The sequence below is a fragment of the Chenopodium album genome, chromosome 3 (genome assembly GCF_948465745.1).
Source record: "Chenopodium album chromosome 3, dcCheAlbu1.1, whole genome shotgun sequence".
NCBI lineage: Eukaryota > Viridiplantae > Streptophyta > Magnoliopsida > Caryophyllales > Amaranthaceae > Chenopodium > Chenopodium album.
This window is the reverse complement of record NC_137836.1, coordinates 72,794,539-72,810,680: the sequence shown is the minus strand read 5'-3', so window position 1 is coordinate 72,810,680 and position 16,142 is coordinate 72,794,539. Positions and strand designations below refer to the sequence as shown.

At 34.7% G+C, this 16,142-nt stretch overlaps 2 protein-coding genes across 2 annotated transcripts; one reads left to right on the top strand and one right to left on the bottom strand.

The window, feature by feature from the left end:
- Nucleotides 1-357: 357 nt before the first annotated feature.
- LOC145616404 (uncharacterized) lies at nt 358-7,914 on the bottom strand. Its single transcript, XM_081671119.1, has 13 exons — nt 7,678-7,914; nt 7,514-7,568; nt 6,522-6,611; nt 5,877-5,954; nt 5,654-5,728; nt 5,084-5,136; nt 4,649-4,799; nt 3,789-3,899; nt 2,997-3,123; nt 2,672-2,769; nt 2,026-2,164; nt 865-917; nt 358-736 (listed from the first exon to the last, which is right to left on the bottom strand). Exons 1-13 carry the CDS (start codon nt 7,785-7,787, stop codon nt 626-628), a joined length of 1,251 nt encoding a protein of 416 aa, XP_081527245.1. The 5' UTR covers nt 7,788-7,914; the 3' UTR covers nt 358-625.
- Nucleotides 7,915-10,201: 2,287 nt separating this feature from the next.
- Nucleotides 10,202-15,713, top strand: LOC145616395 (uncharacterized). The gene is made up of 4 exons (XM_081671107.1): nt 10,202-10,354; nt 10,486-10,663; nt 12,821-12,978; nt 15,481-15,713. The coding sequence occupies exons 2-4, from the start codon at nt 10,501-10,503 to the stop codon at nt 15,586-15,588; spliced, it is 429 nt and encodes a 142-aa protein (XP_081527233.1). The 5' UTR covers nt 10,202-10,354; nt 10,486-10,500; the 3' UTR covers nt 15,589-15,713.
- The last annotated feature ends 429 nt before the right edge of the window (nt 15,714-16,142 follow it).

The following is a 16,142-nucleotide window of genomic DNA, read 5'->3' as shown; positions in this document are numbered from 1 at the left end:
GTCATGTGCGTCACACGTGTTGTAAAACACGTGGTCAACGCCGGAGAATGGTGAGTCAACGTCGGAAAGTGGGTTTTGGCTGTCTTGAACAAAAAAAAAAAAAATTTTAAAGGTTTTCCTTGGCCAAAAAAATTTTAAAAGGTTTTTTTTGGACAAAAAGGTCCCTTTAAAAGATTTTTCCTGACAAATTTTCCAATTAATAATCTCTTTAATTAACCCTATTTATAATGCATCTAGATAAGCAAGTAAATCATAATATGGAAAGGCTTCAATGGAACCAAAAAAATCACTGGTATAATGTCTACGAACATACAAGAAAAACAGTACAAAGTGACTTCTTATGACTTCGCCGGAGCATAAAAACAACAAACCCTGATGTATTTTCCTTTAAAATGAACATGACCCTATTGATCATATTAATATACAACATTACAACGTATCAAATACATAGTCTTGAACAATTTACAACCTAGCCAGGATGATTTGGGAGGAATATACATACATACATACATACATACATACATACTAATCGTGCTTAGCTTTAACAAGCAAAATATACAAAAGGTACAGGCAGATATTGCAAACCAACAGTCAAGGGAATTGGTTGAAGGCCTGAAGTTATATTTCATTGTGCTGGTGATGTACTCGGATTCTGTTCTAGAAAGGGTTGCAAGCGTGGCTCTGTAATATGTGGAAGACCTGTCCGAGCTCCAAATGCTCGGCAACAGCCAGCTGCCTGTGATGATACCACTCAAGCAGAGTCATAACATACACTTTTCTTCTCAACAAAAATATAATGACAAACCCTACCTAGTAATCCTAACAACAACAAAATTAGTATGGACCGATGGAAGTGCCACTCACCACTTGAGCAGCAAATGGCAGCATTTTTTCGGGGAGCATATCTGTACACAGAGCTACAAACAAAAACAATTTAGTAACTTGATTGTACTTAATTGGGGTAAGACATTACATATTTCAACAACATTAATCCACAGAACACACTGATAATCATACTATAGAGCCACAACCTAAAGCTAGATGGGTGTTTGATTATATTGTGCAATCCTACTCTAGACAAAATATATAGCTACGGATATTTAGCTTAACTAGTCCAAACTCCAAAGCAAGCGATTTTGGTATCAGAATTGCTGAATTGCAGGGAAAGACCATTTCAGGCAACTTACCTTAAACATCAAGTTTCTAAGATCAAGCCAGTTAATATGTATATGCAAAACCCAATAAAGCCTTCTTCAACAGATATTAATCCAGTTGTTCATGCAAAGTTTGCCTTAACTCGGTGACACTAAACAAGGGAAGAGTTAAATGTAGTTGACTATCGCAAATAGGATTTTTTTTTTCTCCCCAAAATTTAGGTTATAGCATACCTACAAAAATGAGGTGAGAAACATTGTTCAAATTTCAAGGCTGACAACTTGACAAGCTTGCAGCCAACAACACTTTTTTTTAATGCTAGGAAAAAAGAAACATTAGGAGGCCCTCCTTATGAGAGAAACACCTTATGCAAAATATTCCCAAATGCCTTCCGATTTTTTATACGAAGAAAATTGATACAGTAATCTTGCACATTATTCACATATGCACTTATTTAACAGTCACAAGGTCTTCCAAATATAAGTCAGTCTGTTTCTTATGATGGATACAAGAAGAAGCATACAGATTGCCTTCTTCTGCACCATTTTGTTTTAACTAGGAAGTAACTAATGAAACATTTTCATAGGCCAAGATATTACTTTCATAATAAAAAATAGATCACAAAAGCAAAGAAAGTTGCATAGCTTTTCAAGCAGTTTAAGGCAGGTATGAGAGATAAGAGATGAAGAATTGAACAATTTCTCAAGAGTTTCAGTCTTTCAGAGCATCTGCTCTCCTCCAACTCTTCTCTCATATTTACTGTCTTGTTTCTTGGAGCAGCTCTAAAGTTTGGTTTTTATCTTCTAAATGACATATCCATCAGCATATAAGTTTCTCAAATCTACGCATGAGATCTATTATTTAACATACCATAAAGAACTGCTCCAATGAAAGCATCACCAGCTCCCGTTGTATCAACTAGCTCCAAGTGTGGTATTCTCTCAGCTGTTCCCACTAGCAACCTTCCACTCAGTGTTCCAAGTCCAGGTGCTTCCAGCTTTAAAACCGGCTGGGAAGAGAAGCAGAATGCATACAAACAGAAAAAGGAAATATAAGTATCAAACATGAGGGTGAAGCAGTAAAACTGTAGTTCTCTAGTGAAAAGGACAATGTCATGGCAATACCATCAGGTTCTCTGTTCAATATACAGCTCTTCAGCTCAAGATTAACTTAAAAATTACCCAAAACTCGAAAGGTAAAGATGAAGATGATACTTTACACCACAATCAATGCTATCCACCGATCTCAAGAAGCATGGGCGGGATAATAATAATAATAAAAAAAAAACGGTGAACTAACTTAACAGACAAAACATGGCAACTAATGACATCATCAGTATATTGATTTTTCCCGATAAGGATAACCCTAAACCACGGTACATAAAACAATCTAATTAGTAAAATCCAACCCCTTTCTTTGATGATATATAAAAAAAAATAAAAAGAAAAAAAAAATGGTTTAGTATATTATCAATAAGAAGTACAATGTAAACACATATCAGAAGACAAAAACTAACCGATGAAATACATGTTGGATAAGTTTTATGGCTGTCTTTTTTCTTGTTTAGTGATGCTAAACATAGGTCCGCATTCATTTCTTCTAACTTAGCATCATCTGCTGCAGAGAGAAATTCAATGAGGTATCCATGACACCGTATGCATATTCAATTTAATTAACAAATTTGCAAGCAAAAATATACTTCTTAAACACATCATACAGCTCATGCTCTAGATAGTGATTAGATCAAGATTGTAAACAATGGATACCAATATATAATATATATATTTTTTTTGTAATGCTATGAAGGGAAACAGTAGCAAGTGACTTCTTGTATTCCTCACCTTTATGAATTCTCTGTAGCATTATGCACCCCTCTTCACCAAGGGTAACAATCACAAATTTCAATGATGGCAATCTTATTAGCATAGAAACAAGTGCAGTTGCCATAGATGGTGCATTTGTCCAAGCCTATCACAGCAAGAGCAGCAAAGCAGTGTGTTATTCATATAGTGTTGAGATAGAGTTTATGAATGATACTGTTTCATAAAAGAGTGAAAACTTCCAGCGTGACATTGATGGTCAGATTGTTTCACGGTAGATGCAAGAATGCATTAACATTTTAGAGAAGGATAAGGAGGAAACGTAAACAATAGAAGTAATTTAAAGTTGAGGAAAAGACCCCAAATAATATAATATAGTTATGCACATTGTGCAAATGACAAGAACAGAACACTATGCAAGCTCTACAAGTGCTCTTATTTCTTCACATATCAAAGTGGCTTCCTATCGCCAATGAGATGTGCCAATACACCTGATCTATGTAAAGCATCAAATCCTAAAAGCAGCAAATAATTACTGAGTCCAAATAAATATGCAGCAATGCGTAAAAAAGTTCGTACTCCTTGGCCCACATTAAATTATGCTCTGGTCTCTAATCTAATCCCATCTCTCTTTTCAACTAAAGGAAACAAAAATGTCTTAACTCTGGCAAAGGGAATGTCTGCCCTTGTAAGTTGTAACTAGTTTCTATATTATCTATTACATCACTAACTCTATGAAAGGAAAAAAAAGGAGTTCATCTTCAGCAGGACAAAAGAAGTTGCAACTGTGGTAAGTGGTAAAGCTAGTTTTACCTGAGGATATTTTGCTGAGCAAACAGCATAGTCTGAAATTTTTAAGAGATTATCAAAACCTTCCTCTCCCATTTCTGCATCAACCAGAATTGGAATGCCTCTACGACGTGCCTGCAACAGAAGCTCACAGCAGCGTCAGTAAGTCTGTCCACCTCATTGCCAGAACCTTCAGGAGGAATCATGAGAAAGAGCAAGCGAGTATGTGTGTGTGTGAAAGAGAGAGAGAAAGAGAGATCACGACACTACATGAAAAACAAAACTGCAAATAAGACAAGATTTTTACAGGACATCGAGTTGACAACAAGTTATGTATGAAAATAAACATGTATTCAAATATGCAGGCATCTCTGTATCTGTATACATATATGTTAGGAACATTTTCATTGCTACCAACCTACCATTACCAAGTGCCCAACCCATATGCATTATCATTGCTACAACAAAGATGAATTTGCTTTGAGTCATTAAAAGTGAGCAGCTGGTGAACCCACAGTATCTTCATATAAGTGCCTTACAAAAATAAAGATTATCTTTGACTAAGATTTTCTAGAACTCAAGGCCTATCATAAACGTAAGTAATAATAGGTAGTCTCTTATCGATATATTAGAATCTGGACACCAACAAAGATATGGTAAGCCATAGAACCTGCACCAAGAAACTTAGGCAAAAAAAAGTCCAGAGTATTTAGGTTTACAATACCAACCTCTATGGAGTATAGAGTGCTGCAATAGGCAAAAGTATTATAAGAAATGTAAGGATGAGAATGACAGTATATCTCTGACTTAAGCACATATACTAACCAGACAAATGAGAGGAAACTAAGCAAAGAGAAAATTAAAGAAAAATACAAGATATTTACCTCTCTTGCCACAGCTGAAGCCGTTTTTAGTGAGAGTCCATCAAAATACACAAGGTTGGCACCATCTAAAGCAGAAGATAAACTAGAGCCGGAAAAGTCAGTAGGTGTCATGGGAGGATATCCTGGATAGTATATAGCAGTCCGGGTTTTCCTAGAAGCATCACAATAAGTATAAATTCAACACATATGAAAAAGCTGAAGTTCAATCATGAGTCAAGGTGGAATTATGACAGTAACAAAAGCAAAAAACTGAGATTCAAGTTTAACTGTGCTATTGAAAGACAAAATGAGGATGACGATAAACTTAGGGGGAAAATAAATGATGGGCAAGAAGCATAAATAGTAAAATATGAATGAGAAATCAAAAGTAATATTCATGGTCATGGCTCATGAGAAATTGACTAAAGATGCAAATATTTTAAACAGGAATCTCACATCTTACTGTCAACAATCACATAACTGTACATAGAACGACCCTCCTCAGAAACCTGCATAGGTGAATGCGTATTTCTTAAAATACGACTCTTTGACACATAAGAAAATGTAACATTTATGATAGAGAGTAAGGCATAGAAATGATATTGAACATAAAGGTGATACAATTGTCAGACAGCTGTTGATGATTCTACAATGAATTATCATAGTTTGAGCAGTTTAGCATCATGGAAGAATATAGGATTTCTCGTGGGAATTTTCCCTCTTCCGTAACATCAATTCATTGCAGATTTCTCGTGGGAATTGCCTAATATCCAACAAAGGATGCAAATTTATCTACAGGGCTACTATTTAGTTTAAGATAATAGTAGTGAAATAACTTTTAAAAGTAAATACACATCTATTGAGGCCTAAAATAATTCACATATATTTCAACCAGAGTTCCGACTGAAGCTAGCAGAATCACATTTGCAAGTAATAAAGCAGTTGCTTATAAACTCCCTAATTTATACTTCTTATCTCCTAATATCTAAATAGGAGCATCTACAGTTACAAAAAGCAAGTAATCACCACAATAAAAGAAGTGTCCACACCATCAGCTTCAAGCTCTTCTAGTATGCCTCTTCCTTCAGCATCTTCAGCAACCTAATAAGCAATTAAGGTACATGAACCAACAAATTTTCAGGAGTTCTTCATTTGAATAAAATATATCTCGAGTTCTAGGTTCCCGATTTTTATTGAAAAGTCACAAAAGAAGAAGAAATTTTTAGCTACAACACAGGAAGACCTTGACCTTGGCAATTATTCTAGGCCGTAACCCCAAACGAGCAGCACAAGTCAAAGCATTGCCAACATTGCCGCCCCCTTGAATCTACAAAAATGTAATATTATAAGGTCTACTAATAACTATATTACCAAAAATCAATGCAGAAGTTATTTATAAGATGTCTCACTTGACAAAAATGAAGAACCATAACTTTGAGGATCAATTTTTTTTTTCCTGGAAGTAGAGTTAGACCCCCCCTCCCCAAGTCTGAAGTCCACATTTCTCACATCATGAAATAGTCTAGCGCAATAGACCCACAAAATGACAATCTACTGTTGAATACTAGTTTGGAGCAACATTGTGCTAAATGGAAAGATGGCACTGTCTCATGTCCACTTGCATGTTTGTGTGTCTTAAAAACTACTTTAAAAGGCAATGTGTTCCAAAGATGGCCAGTAGCTAGTTACATGCTGTTTTGTATGCATGATAGAGTTATCCAACATGTCATACATCATCCAAACATTATAAATATATCTTTTCCTTCGTCTTTAAACTTGCACAGATGTAATTAAACAATAGTCATTGAACTTTTAAATATATAAGTTTTAATGATCTAAATCAGTAAACTAAGAACAAATTAACAAATCATTTGGGTCATACACAATAATGTACCTTGGAGGAAGTGCCTCTGATCTTTTCATCAGGCTTAGGGAAGCCATCCACCATTAACAGATAGTCCATTGTTGCACCCCCACAACCCACCTGCCATAAGCCGCAATTGCATCATTTTAATAATAGCCATGGATTCATATTCCATTAATAATTTTGTTAACATTCACTAATCTACAGCCTTTTATTTGTGATATTTTCCTTTTCACCTCCTATGACTCCTAGTACAGCAGTACTTATTGATAAACTATTTTCAAAATCTTCAAGAAACCCTTTAATTCAACCAAAACAAATCTGAACCTCAAATAGTTGGTTTTTTATTTTTTATATATATATATATATATATATATATATATATATATATATATTGAAAAGTAACTACTACATATTTTAAGTATGTGTATGCAAAGATTGAAGCAACCCCATCCTTGACTCAAAATAATCTTGAAAAATCCACCAATAACATCATTCTCTTGCTTATGCTTTTGGAAATTCCTCGTTTTTGTAGAATGTTGAGACTCCTTCCCAACCTAGCTACCAACTTAAGTTTGCCTTCTACTCTTAGAGTCTTAAAGTCTTACGCCCACTAACTAGTTTTTTTACATGTCAATCCATTGCATGAGCCTACTAGTTATACAATCAATCCTTAAGAGAAGAAAGCAACCTTAGTTTGTTAATTTAGATTTAGACTCCATATCATCACATCTAACATACAAAACAAAGAGAATTTCCAAAATCATAAGCGAGGTGACAATTGTTATTAAAAGATTTTTTTTAAGATGATTTAGGATTAATTTTGAGTGATTGATGAAATTGCACCACTATTTGTAATAACTCAAGTTGAATTAATAATGTGACAACTAAATCCGAATAGAGTATACTAGCAATTATCAATAGTTACCAGTATGAGTTAGTAATATTGAGCCTCAACCATTACATAGGGAAAAAAAATCAAATTTTTAATAAACAATAGGAAAATAACAAAAGGGTCTCACTACGATGCGATCATCAGGAAGCGGAGGATTTGAGTGATGAGCAGACATCATGATCCTGCCAAAAAAAAAAAAAAAAAAAACTTAGTGATTAATGTAAAAAGAAAGACTTTATGATATAATTTGAGAAAAATGCAAAAAGGGGTAAAAGAAATTTTAAAAAAAACCTGGTAAATTTTGAAGGAAGAGATAAATGGAAGCGAAGAAATGAAGGAGAAGAAGATGGGAATGGAGTTGGACATTGTTGAAGAGAGATGAAATTGGAAGTTGACAGCATTTTTGGCTATTTTTAGTTTACAGAGAGAGTGTTGTTGATTGACTGTGAATGAGGATGATGCTGTTGATGCCCAGTTGACTCCTATTTGTTTTAACGGGTCCGGATGCCCACCTAACATTCTGCCTCAGATCTTGTAGAGTCTTGCTAAATTCGTAACGATATATGCTTTTGTAATATATACTCCGTAGTATATACATTTGGACAATATTTTGCTAGAGTTTCTGAGTTACTCGAACTTTATAGCACCTTAAAGAGTAAAGAATATTTTATACCAAACTAATACGGAATATCTTGAATTACAAGTATTTCGTATATTAAATGAGTCAATTTTGGGGGGAGCATACCACCAAAATGAAATTAAGATATTCCTCCTAAGTCCAATAATTCTTTTTCTTTTTTTTTTTTTTTTTAGAGGATAATTAACATAGGGTGATATTATCACTTTTTTTTTGTTTATTTTTTTTTAAAGGTAAGAAGAAGGATCCTATTGAGTCGACACCTCTCACAGGGTAAACTAGTCCAACTCTACAGGTCATCGCTTGAGAGTAGAGAGGGGAAGGTAAGGAAATCCCTCTACTCCAAGCATTTTATAGTTGGTGGGGCTCAAACTCGTGACATCAAAATCATAAAGTGAGTTCCCCACCAACTCCACCAAACTTTGCTTGGTTATGGGGTGATATTATGACTAGGGTCAAAGATATACACTATTTTCTCAATATCAATATGCAGTATACCAGTAATACCACCCCTTGTTGATAATATGCTATTTCTCCAATGAAGAGATACTTTGGCAAACTCCTCCCTCTCTATAAGGCTATAGGCATGTTAGCATTTGATGACTCCCTTTGTTCAATATGAGACTTCTATTTTGATTTCAATTTCATATCACAATTCTCCTTAGCGACCTTATACTTACTCGCACCAAGCTTATTCCATCTTAACCAAGCAAATGGATTGTGGAAGCTTAGATATTCTTGATAACATCAAAGAAGCAGAATTTTAATAAAATTAAAATATCTTACAGTTAATGGTGACAATCTTTACGTCATCAACTCTATCAGACAACAAATCTAACATGTACCACAAACTCAACAATTTTACTTAACCTTATATAAGGGGCTGCCGAGGTTTATCAATTTGATAAACAATTGAAGTTTATCAAGGGGTAAAGGCGTCATTTTCAGTTGATAATGAAGGATGTTTATATAATTTAATAATCACAGCAGTTAGCTGCTGTTATTGTTCCATCTTCATCTTCTTCGTATATTTCTAGCCATTGCACAACAGTGGAGACTTTGTCTCTTCCCCACCCACCTTCATCTTCTTTGCCTCATTCTTCAAGTTGCTAATATGGAGATTTCGCCAACCTCAAGTACCTCCATTTTCGAACACCATTTTCGGCGGCTTCGCCGCCGAATTAAACGAAAACCCTAAGATAAAAGGGAGAAATTAAGGGTATGGTTAACCCTTAAGAGTAGGTGTTTATCGATTGCTTGTGAGCTTTTCTTCCCCCATTGAAATCTCCATTGAAGTTGGTCTAACATTCTTCCTGAACAAGTGGATGTTTGTGAGTTTCACTTCCGTCAAATAACGCCGTGAATAGTGAGTTAGTGATAGTTGTACATAATTACTACATTGAGTTTTTTATTATATAAGCTCAAATATCAAGACCAAATATTTACATAATTGCCATTTGATAAACATGTCTTGTTTATCAAATTGATAAACTTGTATTTCCTCCTTGTATAATACGTAACCATCAAATTTTGCAATAGCTATATGTTTATAATATTCTGTTTATCCTCGTATTTTCCAAGCTTTTCCCAAATTATATTTCAAAATTAAAAAAATCCAATACAATGCAACTCTTTCAAACAATTTTCAAATTACACTTTCCTTTCACCATAATTTCACTATCTTTCTCATAAAATAAGGTTTTTTTTTGGCAAAATTACTGGCCCTATTTGGGAGAAAGCTGAAATCTAAAGCTGATTGAGTTAGTTGATTTTGACTAGCTGATTTTATTAACTAATTTGACTAACTTATTGTATTAACTGGTTATATAAAAGTGTTTGGTAAATAGCTGATAGCTTAAAGGTGATTGAGTATGTGAAATGACCAATAAGCTAATTGTGGGGTAGGTAGTTTAGATAGGATTTTAAATTAAATGAGGTTATAAGTGTCATTTCACAATAATTAATGAATAAGCTAATTGAAAAAGCTCCTAAAATGAGCTTTTTCAAAAAGAGCTTATTTAGTGTAATAAGCTCTTTCAATAAACTTTCTACCAAACACTTAAGTCCTGTTTGGTAGTAAGCTTATTGTGGGTATATTAGTTTATTTGACTAACGTTAGCTAATTGAGTAGTCAAACAAGCTAATATAAGTGTTTGGTAGTAAGCTTATTTTATCAATTTCCCAAAACAAAAGGAAAAAAAAAAAAAAAAAGAAAAGAAAAAACAAGACATGAAATAAAAATATGAAGCCGCTATCGTGTTAATTTCCCACTCCCTCACTAAAACTCCTCTTTTCACTCTCACTTCCCGCCGTCAACGCCGCCGTCCGTCGGTAAACTTCTCGTTTTCTCTCTCTCACATATTCGAACGTTCTTCATATTTTCTTCTAATTATCTTCATTTCCTCAATTTTTTTCCAATTCAAAAAAGTTGCTGAATTTGTTGCATTACAATTTGTAATTAGGGTTTATCTTCAAAAATGTTTCTGCGAAAAATTGGTGGGAGAATTTTTTCGGCAGCTGCAAGATACGAACACACAAGTGCAGGTGGAGCAGCTGCTGCTTCAACATCAGTGCGTAATCCTCTTGAGCAGTTCTTTGAGGTTGATAGATCAACTGATGATGATAAACGTGTTGTTTATGGTGCGTTTAATTTTCCCCTTTTTAATTATTTTAATTAATTTCATGTACTTTTGATTGTATTATGATATATGATAATGTGAAGATGACCCATTTGATTTTTGACAAAGTTGGTTTTTTGTAATTTGAAGGTTTGGCTAACTATGTTGACATTGGTATTTTGTTATTGATTGTTGAATTTGGAACTGTGTTTGTTGTTTACTAATTGATTATTGTTTGTACAAAATACTAAATGGGTTTGTTAATTTGGTGATGTATGTCATTAGTATGTTTGGATAAATGGAAAATTGCTTGAATTTGTGAGGAGGGTATGGCATGACATGCAATTTTCGCAGTTGAATCCGTAAAAACTCTACAGTTGACAAATACATTGGTCTGTGTTTAATGGTTTTTATATATTCTTCCTTGATAGATAGATGAGAGTGTGCTGGTATGCTTGTGTCTGCATTTGTTTTGAATCATGAACGTATAATGCTCTTGCTTTTTTGTCCGGGTGGGGATGGGGAGACTCTGTTTATGAGCTTGAATTGCTGTTATTGAAATGATGTTTTATTGTGAAATGACATTAGAGATTTAATCCATTTAGATATGTGAACTTGTATCTCATACAGCGTTTACTAGAGAAGTGATCTAACTCAGAATATTCATATGAGAATATTTCCTTATAAGTTGTAAAACAAGCGATTATATTTTTTGTGGGTAGAACTGTAGAAGTGATACAGCATCCCAGACTATTTAAAGCTGTCCATTGGCACTTCACTTAGCTTCATTAGACTAATGATTTTTGCTAACTATTATCTCGTCTCAAAATGAGAACCTCTCAATTTTAGACTTTAAGAGGTGTTTTTTAAAGCTAGCTTGTTCTATGCAACCGTTTAAGAATGTGAAACAACACTGAAGTACTAGAATTGACTCCTTCAGATCTCAAGAAGTACTATACCTGTTGATCACCTCCTAAATTGTGCAAAAAAAAATGTATAAAAAGCAACCTCTCCCCCATTTGTGATTCTGTTAAGAATAAAAAAGCACTTCAATGTAGCTGACTGATCCTAGTTGAGGCCAGAGAAAGATAATTCATGATGTAGTCATCTCTAATACGGGGTAATGGTTGGTTCCCATTTTATAATTTAATTCACTTGCAGTTTGTCTGCTGTGGGGTGAGATAAAGTTACTTTTATTAAGTTGCTCTTCATGGAATTTGGTCTGCTTATACAACTGCCAAGATTAGGTTTGTGGGATTTTGCTAGTGTATATGGGGTTGGCCCTTACTTGGTTAGGCTTGAACGCATTATAATGGTACAACTATTTAGTGACAGAGGAAGTAATACATATTCAATAATTTCAATTAGTGTGTAATCCTGCTTATGCATGACATTGAAACTTTAGACAAAGTTAATTTTCGACAAAGATAAAGAAAGATGAAGTAATGAAAGAAGTAATGTTGTGGAGCTTAATGACATATTGACAGTTAAGAATGGTCTTAATGGAGGATTCACCCACCATCAGCAAGCTTGTTTATCCTTGTTGGTGCCCCAATGTAATTTCCATGGCCCTGTTCCTCACTTCTTCTTACAAGATAAGTGCAAACTTTCCCCACCTCTCCTCCAATGCCAGCTGAATTGAAATTGGCTCCTCTAGCCCTCTGTGATTTCATCTATCCACAGAAATACTATATTTGACACCTCCTTAGCTTTTGGACTATGTTGATGAGATGGTTTTTGTAGTATAAGTCCTGGAAGTAGCTGGGCTTCATGGTTGATGGCTGAGATCGAAAGTTGGTACTAAGTGTTGGCTCAATCAAACCAGCAATTCCGTGTTCTCCCTCTTTCTATGTGCCGAGGGTGGGAGATTGGTGGTGAGGTTTGAGTAGGGTTCTAATCAAGGGGAATAGAGTTCTCCATGGATAATAAAAGTACAAACTTTTATAATTGATAGATGGTTAGGAAATTATGGTTTCTCACCTATCTGGCACTGAATAGACTGCAACCATATGCCACCGTAATGTTTCTCTACAGAACTTTTTACTTGCTTATCGTCTTGGTATTATTCAAACTTTGTGAGTTACAAAGTGATCTGTATATGTATTTAAATTGTATTTGTGGAGTAAATAGTGCTTACTTGGATGATATCTGACTGAGGTAAATCATGAATGGATCTTAGGACGTGGTTGGAAAGCTTCTGAATTGCGCCTCAAGTCTTGGGATGATCTCCATAAGCTTTGGTATGTACTGTTGAAGGAGAGAAATATGCTAATGACACAGAGGCAGATGCTCAATGCTCAAAACCTGCGATTTCCTAATCCTGAACGTATATCAAAGGTAATTATGGCCAAACTCTTTTGATAATCTTAATGTGAAAGTGACTTCCTAGTTTAAGCTAAGAAATTCTCCTACTTAATCTGATGTTACTAGTTTGGAAACTAAGAGTCAAAGACAATGCTATTTTGGGTATTTTTCTTAAACATACATCTGGCAATATGCTTTTACTGATGTGTGACTGTGGTTTTGTTGTCCTGTTTCTGCCAAGGATTATTTTAAGAAAGAAATATACACAAGAATTTTCATAGGTTTGATTAAATGGAATCAGCCACTATATCTGGTTGTGTGTAAGTGAGCTGTTAATGCAACCATAATTAAAATGTAGTATAGATCCTGTGGTGGTTGGGTGTTAGAGCTCACAGGAATCTAAATTCTAAATATATAGTCATTAGATTTAAAAGCCACACGTCGTAGTGAGGCTAACCCTTTTGCATTTGAGGCACCCTTTTTCTTTCCTTATTTTTTTTTTAAAAAAAAAAAATTATAGGTACATTCTGTTTTGGACTTTTAGGCTTTGTACGTGGTTGTTTTTTTTCTACATAATTTGGTGATGGGTAAGAGGGTACAGGAGGAGATCGAAGAACAAGAGAGAGATAACTATCAGAAGAGTACAAATGTAAAATGAACTAATTTAAATACGTTTAACAGGAGATGGCCACTGGGGCAGATAGTGCCAACAACAAAATCTAGAGAAGTCTAGCCGGTAACTTCTTCAAAAATTTGCCTATCACTTCCCAACTTGTGCTACATTACTGATTTTTTTTATTTGTTTATTTTTTTTAATAAGGCATTTAATAGTATATTCATGCAATAAATTGAAGGCTTTTACTTGAATTTGCCTCTTGAAGGCTACTTGGGATTTAATTTTAATTAATTTTGGTCTTTTTTTTATTTTTAATTTCTTGATGTTGTGAGGCGTTTGCCTTCTAGAATGTGCTTTGCCTTTCAAGGCCAATGCATTTTGTCCCGCGGCTAGACATCCTAGTGCAAAGCGTGCTTTTTATAATTAAGATGCCTAACTAGTCTTAACTGTAGGGAGACCGTCTCCTAACGACTTGAGTACCATTAAATGTCAAAATAACCTTGTAAGCTACCAGCATTTTAAAGTATCACTGCTTAATGTATTGGGAAGATCTGCATGGTTCCATTCTGTTTTTGGACTTTTGGGCTTTGTACGGTTTTTATTTTTTTTTTATTTTATTTTTTATTTCTTGTTTTTTAATATCACATGATGGCATGGCGCTACTAAGGTTACAATTACACTTAAGTGTATAAACTATCTGTCATGTTCTTCCTTTATCCCACTGTTTTAGTGTTAAAACCTGTTGTCTTTTAGTGTGAATTCTTTCATGATAGTGTGGTGGGTTTTCAGTTGTAGGGATCAGCTGTGCAGGGTTGCAGACGCTAACCAGTTGTGATTTGTATTTTAAAATTAGGTTCAGTCCTGTACTCTTCTTAGGCCATAGAAGAAAGTTTTAAATTGCATAAAATTGGGTTTGTACATAACATAAATTGATGAGCACTGAGAGCATGTGTATGGCTTACACACTCAGTGGTTCTTGAGGCCATTGAAGGAAAATGTTAATTAGGGGCTGGGCATACGTTCAGTTAGTTGCTAGCAGCCACATTTAATGTTAATCCACCCGACAGTATCGAAGCTTCTAATATTCTCATTTTTTTAAAATCCTCCTAAGAAAAAGGTGAGAATAATCTGCTCAATGCTTCACAGTAAGCTTTTATACCTCACATGGATTAGCATAGAATGTTACCATTAATATCATTAGCCTTAGGCTATTTATTGCTTTGCAACATTTTGTTATTTCTACATTTTCTTTGCTGCCTAGGAGAGTAGGAGGGGATTTTTAAACGTGACAATATTTTAATATTTCTTTGTGCTTTTTACATGGTTGAATTTCTTCTTGAATTCACTAAATAGTAAATACCCTTTATAGTAGTTGCCTCCTCTCCATCCTATATTCCTATCTCCATCACTCCATAGAATCTAGTTCCATATTAGATAAAATGTGACAATTTTTAATAAATATACATGACCATTATTTCTGGACAGGGGACTATTGTTTTAATTGTCATTGCATCTTTTGCAAGAATGGTGTAATTATATTGTTGAAGCCATTCAATGTGTGCTCCTTGAATATTGTCACCTAGTATTTAGCTTTGTGCTCTATTGATGTATGCAAGACATCTCATGTGATATGAAAACCTAATTATTGTTAGATTGCTATTCTGTTGTCTATAATTTTTATTTGAGACTTTAAAATCTTTACCTGGGATTCTTTTCTAGGGCCTCTTGGTCTATCCTTTTCACCATAGTGTTTTTACTTTTAGTATGTCCTTATTTATGTGCTGTACTAGTGTCTGTATGTGGAACTTTCCTTTTCTGTATTTTAATCGTTAAACACCCACCATACAACATTATATTCACAAGATTGCAATTTCTGCATTTTACTTGTCACTAATAATTTAACCTTCATTTGAGTGCAGGTAAAAAAGTCCATGTGTCGGATCAAACATGTGCTGACAGAGAGGGCCATCGAAGATCCGGATCCCCGCAGATCTGCCGAGATGAAAAGGATGATAAATGCCCTTTAATATGTCCTGGTCACTCTTTCACCTTCTTCCCCCCACCCCTAAGAAAAAAAATTGACATGAAATTGAATTTTTTGCCTCTCATAATAGTTTTGGAGTTCATTAATGAATGCCAATTTTAATTTTCACTCCCCTAGGTTTTTCCATCTTGGTAACATTTTTTTTCTCTCAATTATCAATTTATAAATGCGAGGTTTTTTTTTATCAGGTGTCCATAGTACATCTGGATGTAATTTTACATCCTCTCAAATTCATGTGACACATTTGGGACTATTGGGATAAGAGGGGGGGGGGGGGGGGGGGGGGGATGTAACCAGACACCTTTACGCTTGAGGGAGTTGTGAGCCATCTTTGGAGATGGTAAGAGGAACTTACGTCTTTCGGGTGGCTTGAACATGGCTGTCATGACAGCTAACTGATTCTGCCCCTATAGCTGTCTCTCTTTTTATTTCTCTTAGTGGCTGAACACCACAATTTCTGCATGTGCTCGTGTACTGATTTCCCATTTTATGCCATCTGAATCTAGATGTTGATGATCTACATAAACCTCAGTTACT

Coding starts and splice junctions, on each gene's coding strand:
- LOC145616404 (XM_081671119.1), bottom strand. CDS start 7,787: ATGCTGTCAACTTCCAATTTCATCTCTCTTCAACAATGTCCAACTCCA. Junction 4,800..5,083: donor GTGATTGTTGACAGTAAGAT/GTGAGATTCCTG, acceptor TGATGCTTCTAG/GAAAACCCGGACTGCTATAT. Junction 2,770..2,996: donor GCTACAGAGAATTCATAAAG/GTGAGGAATACA, acceptor TCTCTGCAGCAG/ATGATGCTAAGTTAGAAGAA.
- LOC145616395 (XM_081671107.1), top strand. CDS start 10,501: ATGTTTCTGCGAAAAATTGGTGGGAGAATTTTTTCGGCAGCTGCAAGA. Junction 10,664..12,820: donor TGATAAACGTGTTGTTTATG/GTGCGTTTAATT, acceptor AATGGATCTTAG/GACGTGGTTGGAAAGCTTCT. Junction 12,979..15,480: donor ATCCTGAACGTATATCAAAG/GTAATTATGGCC, acceptor ATTTGAGTGCAG/GTAAAAAAGTCCATGTGTCG.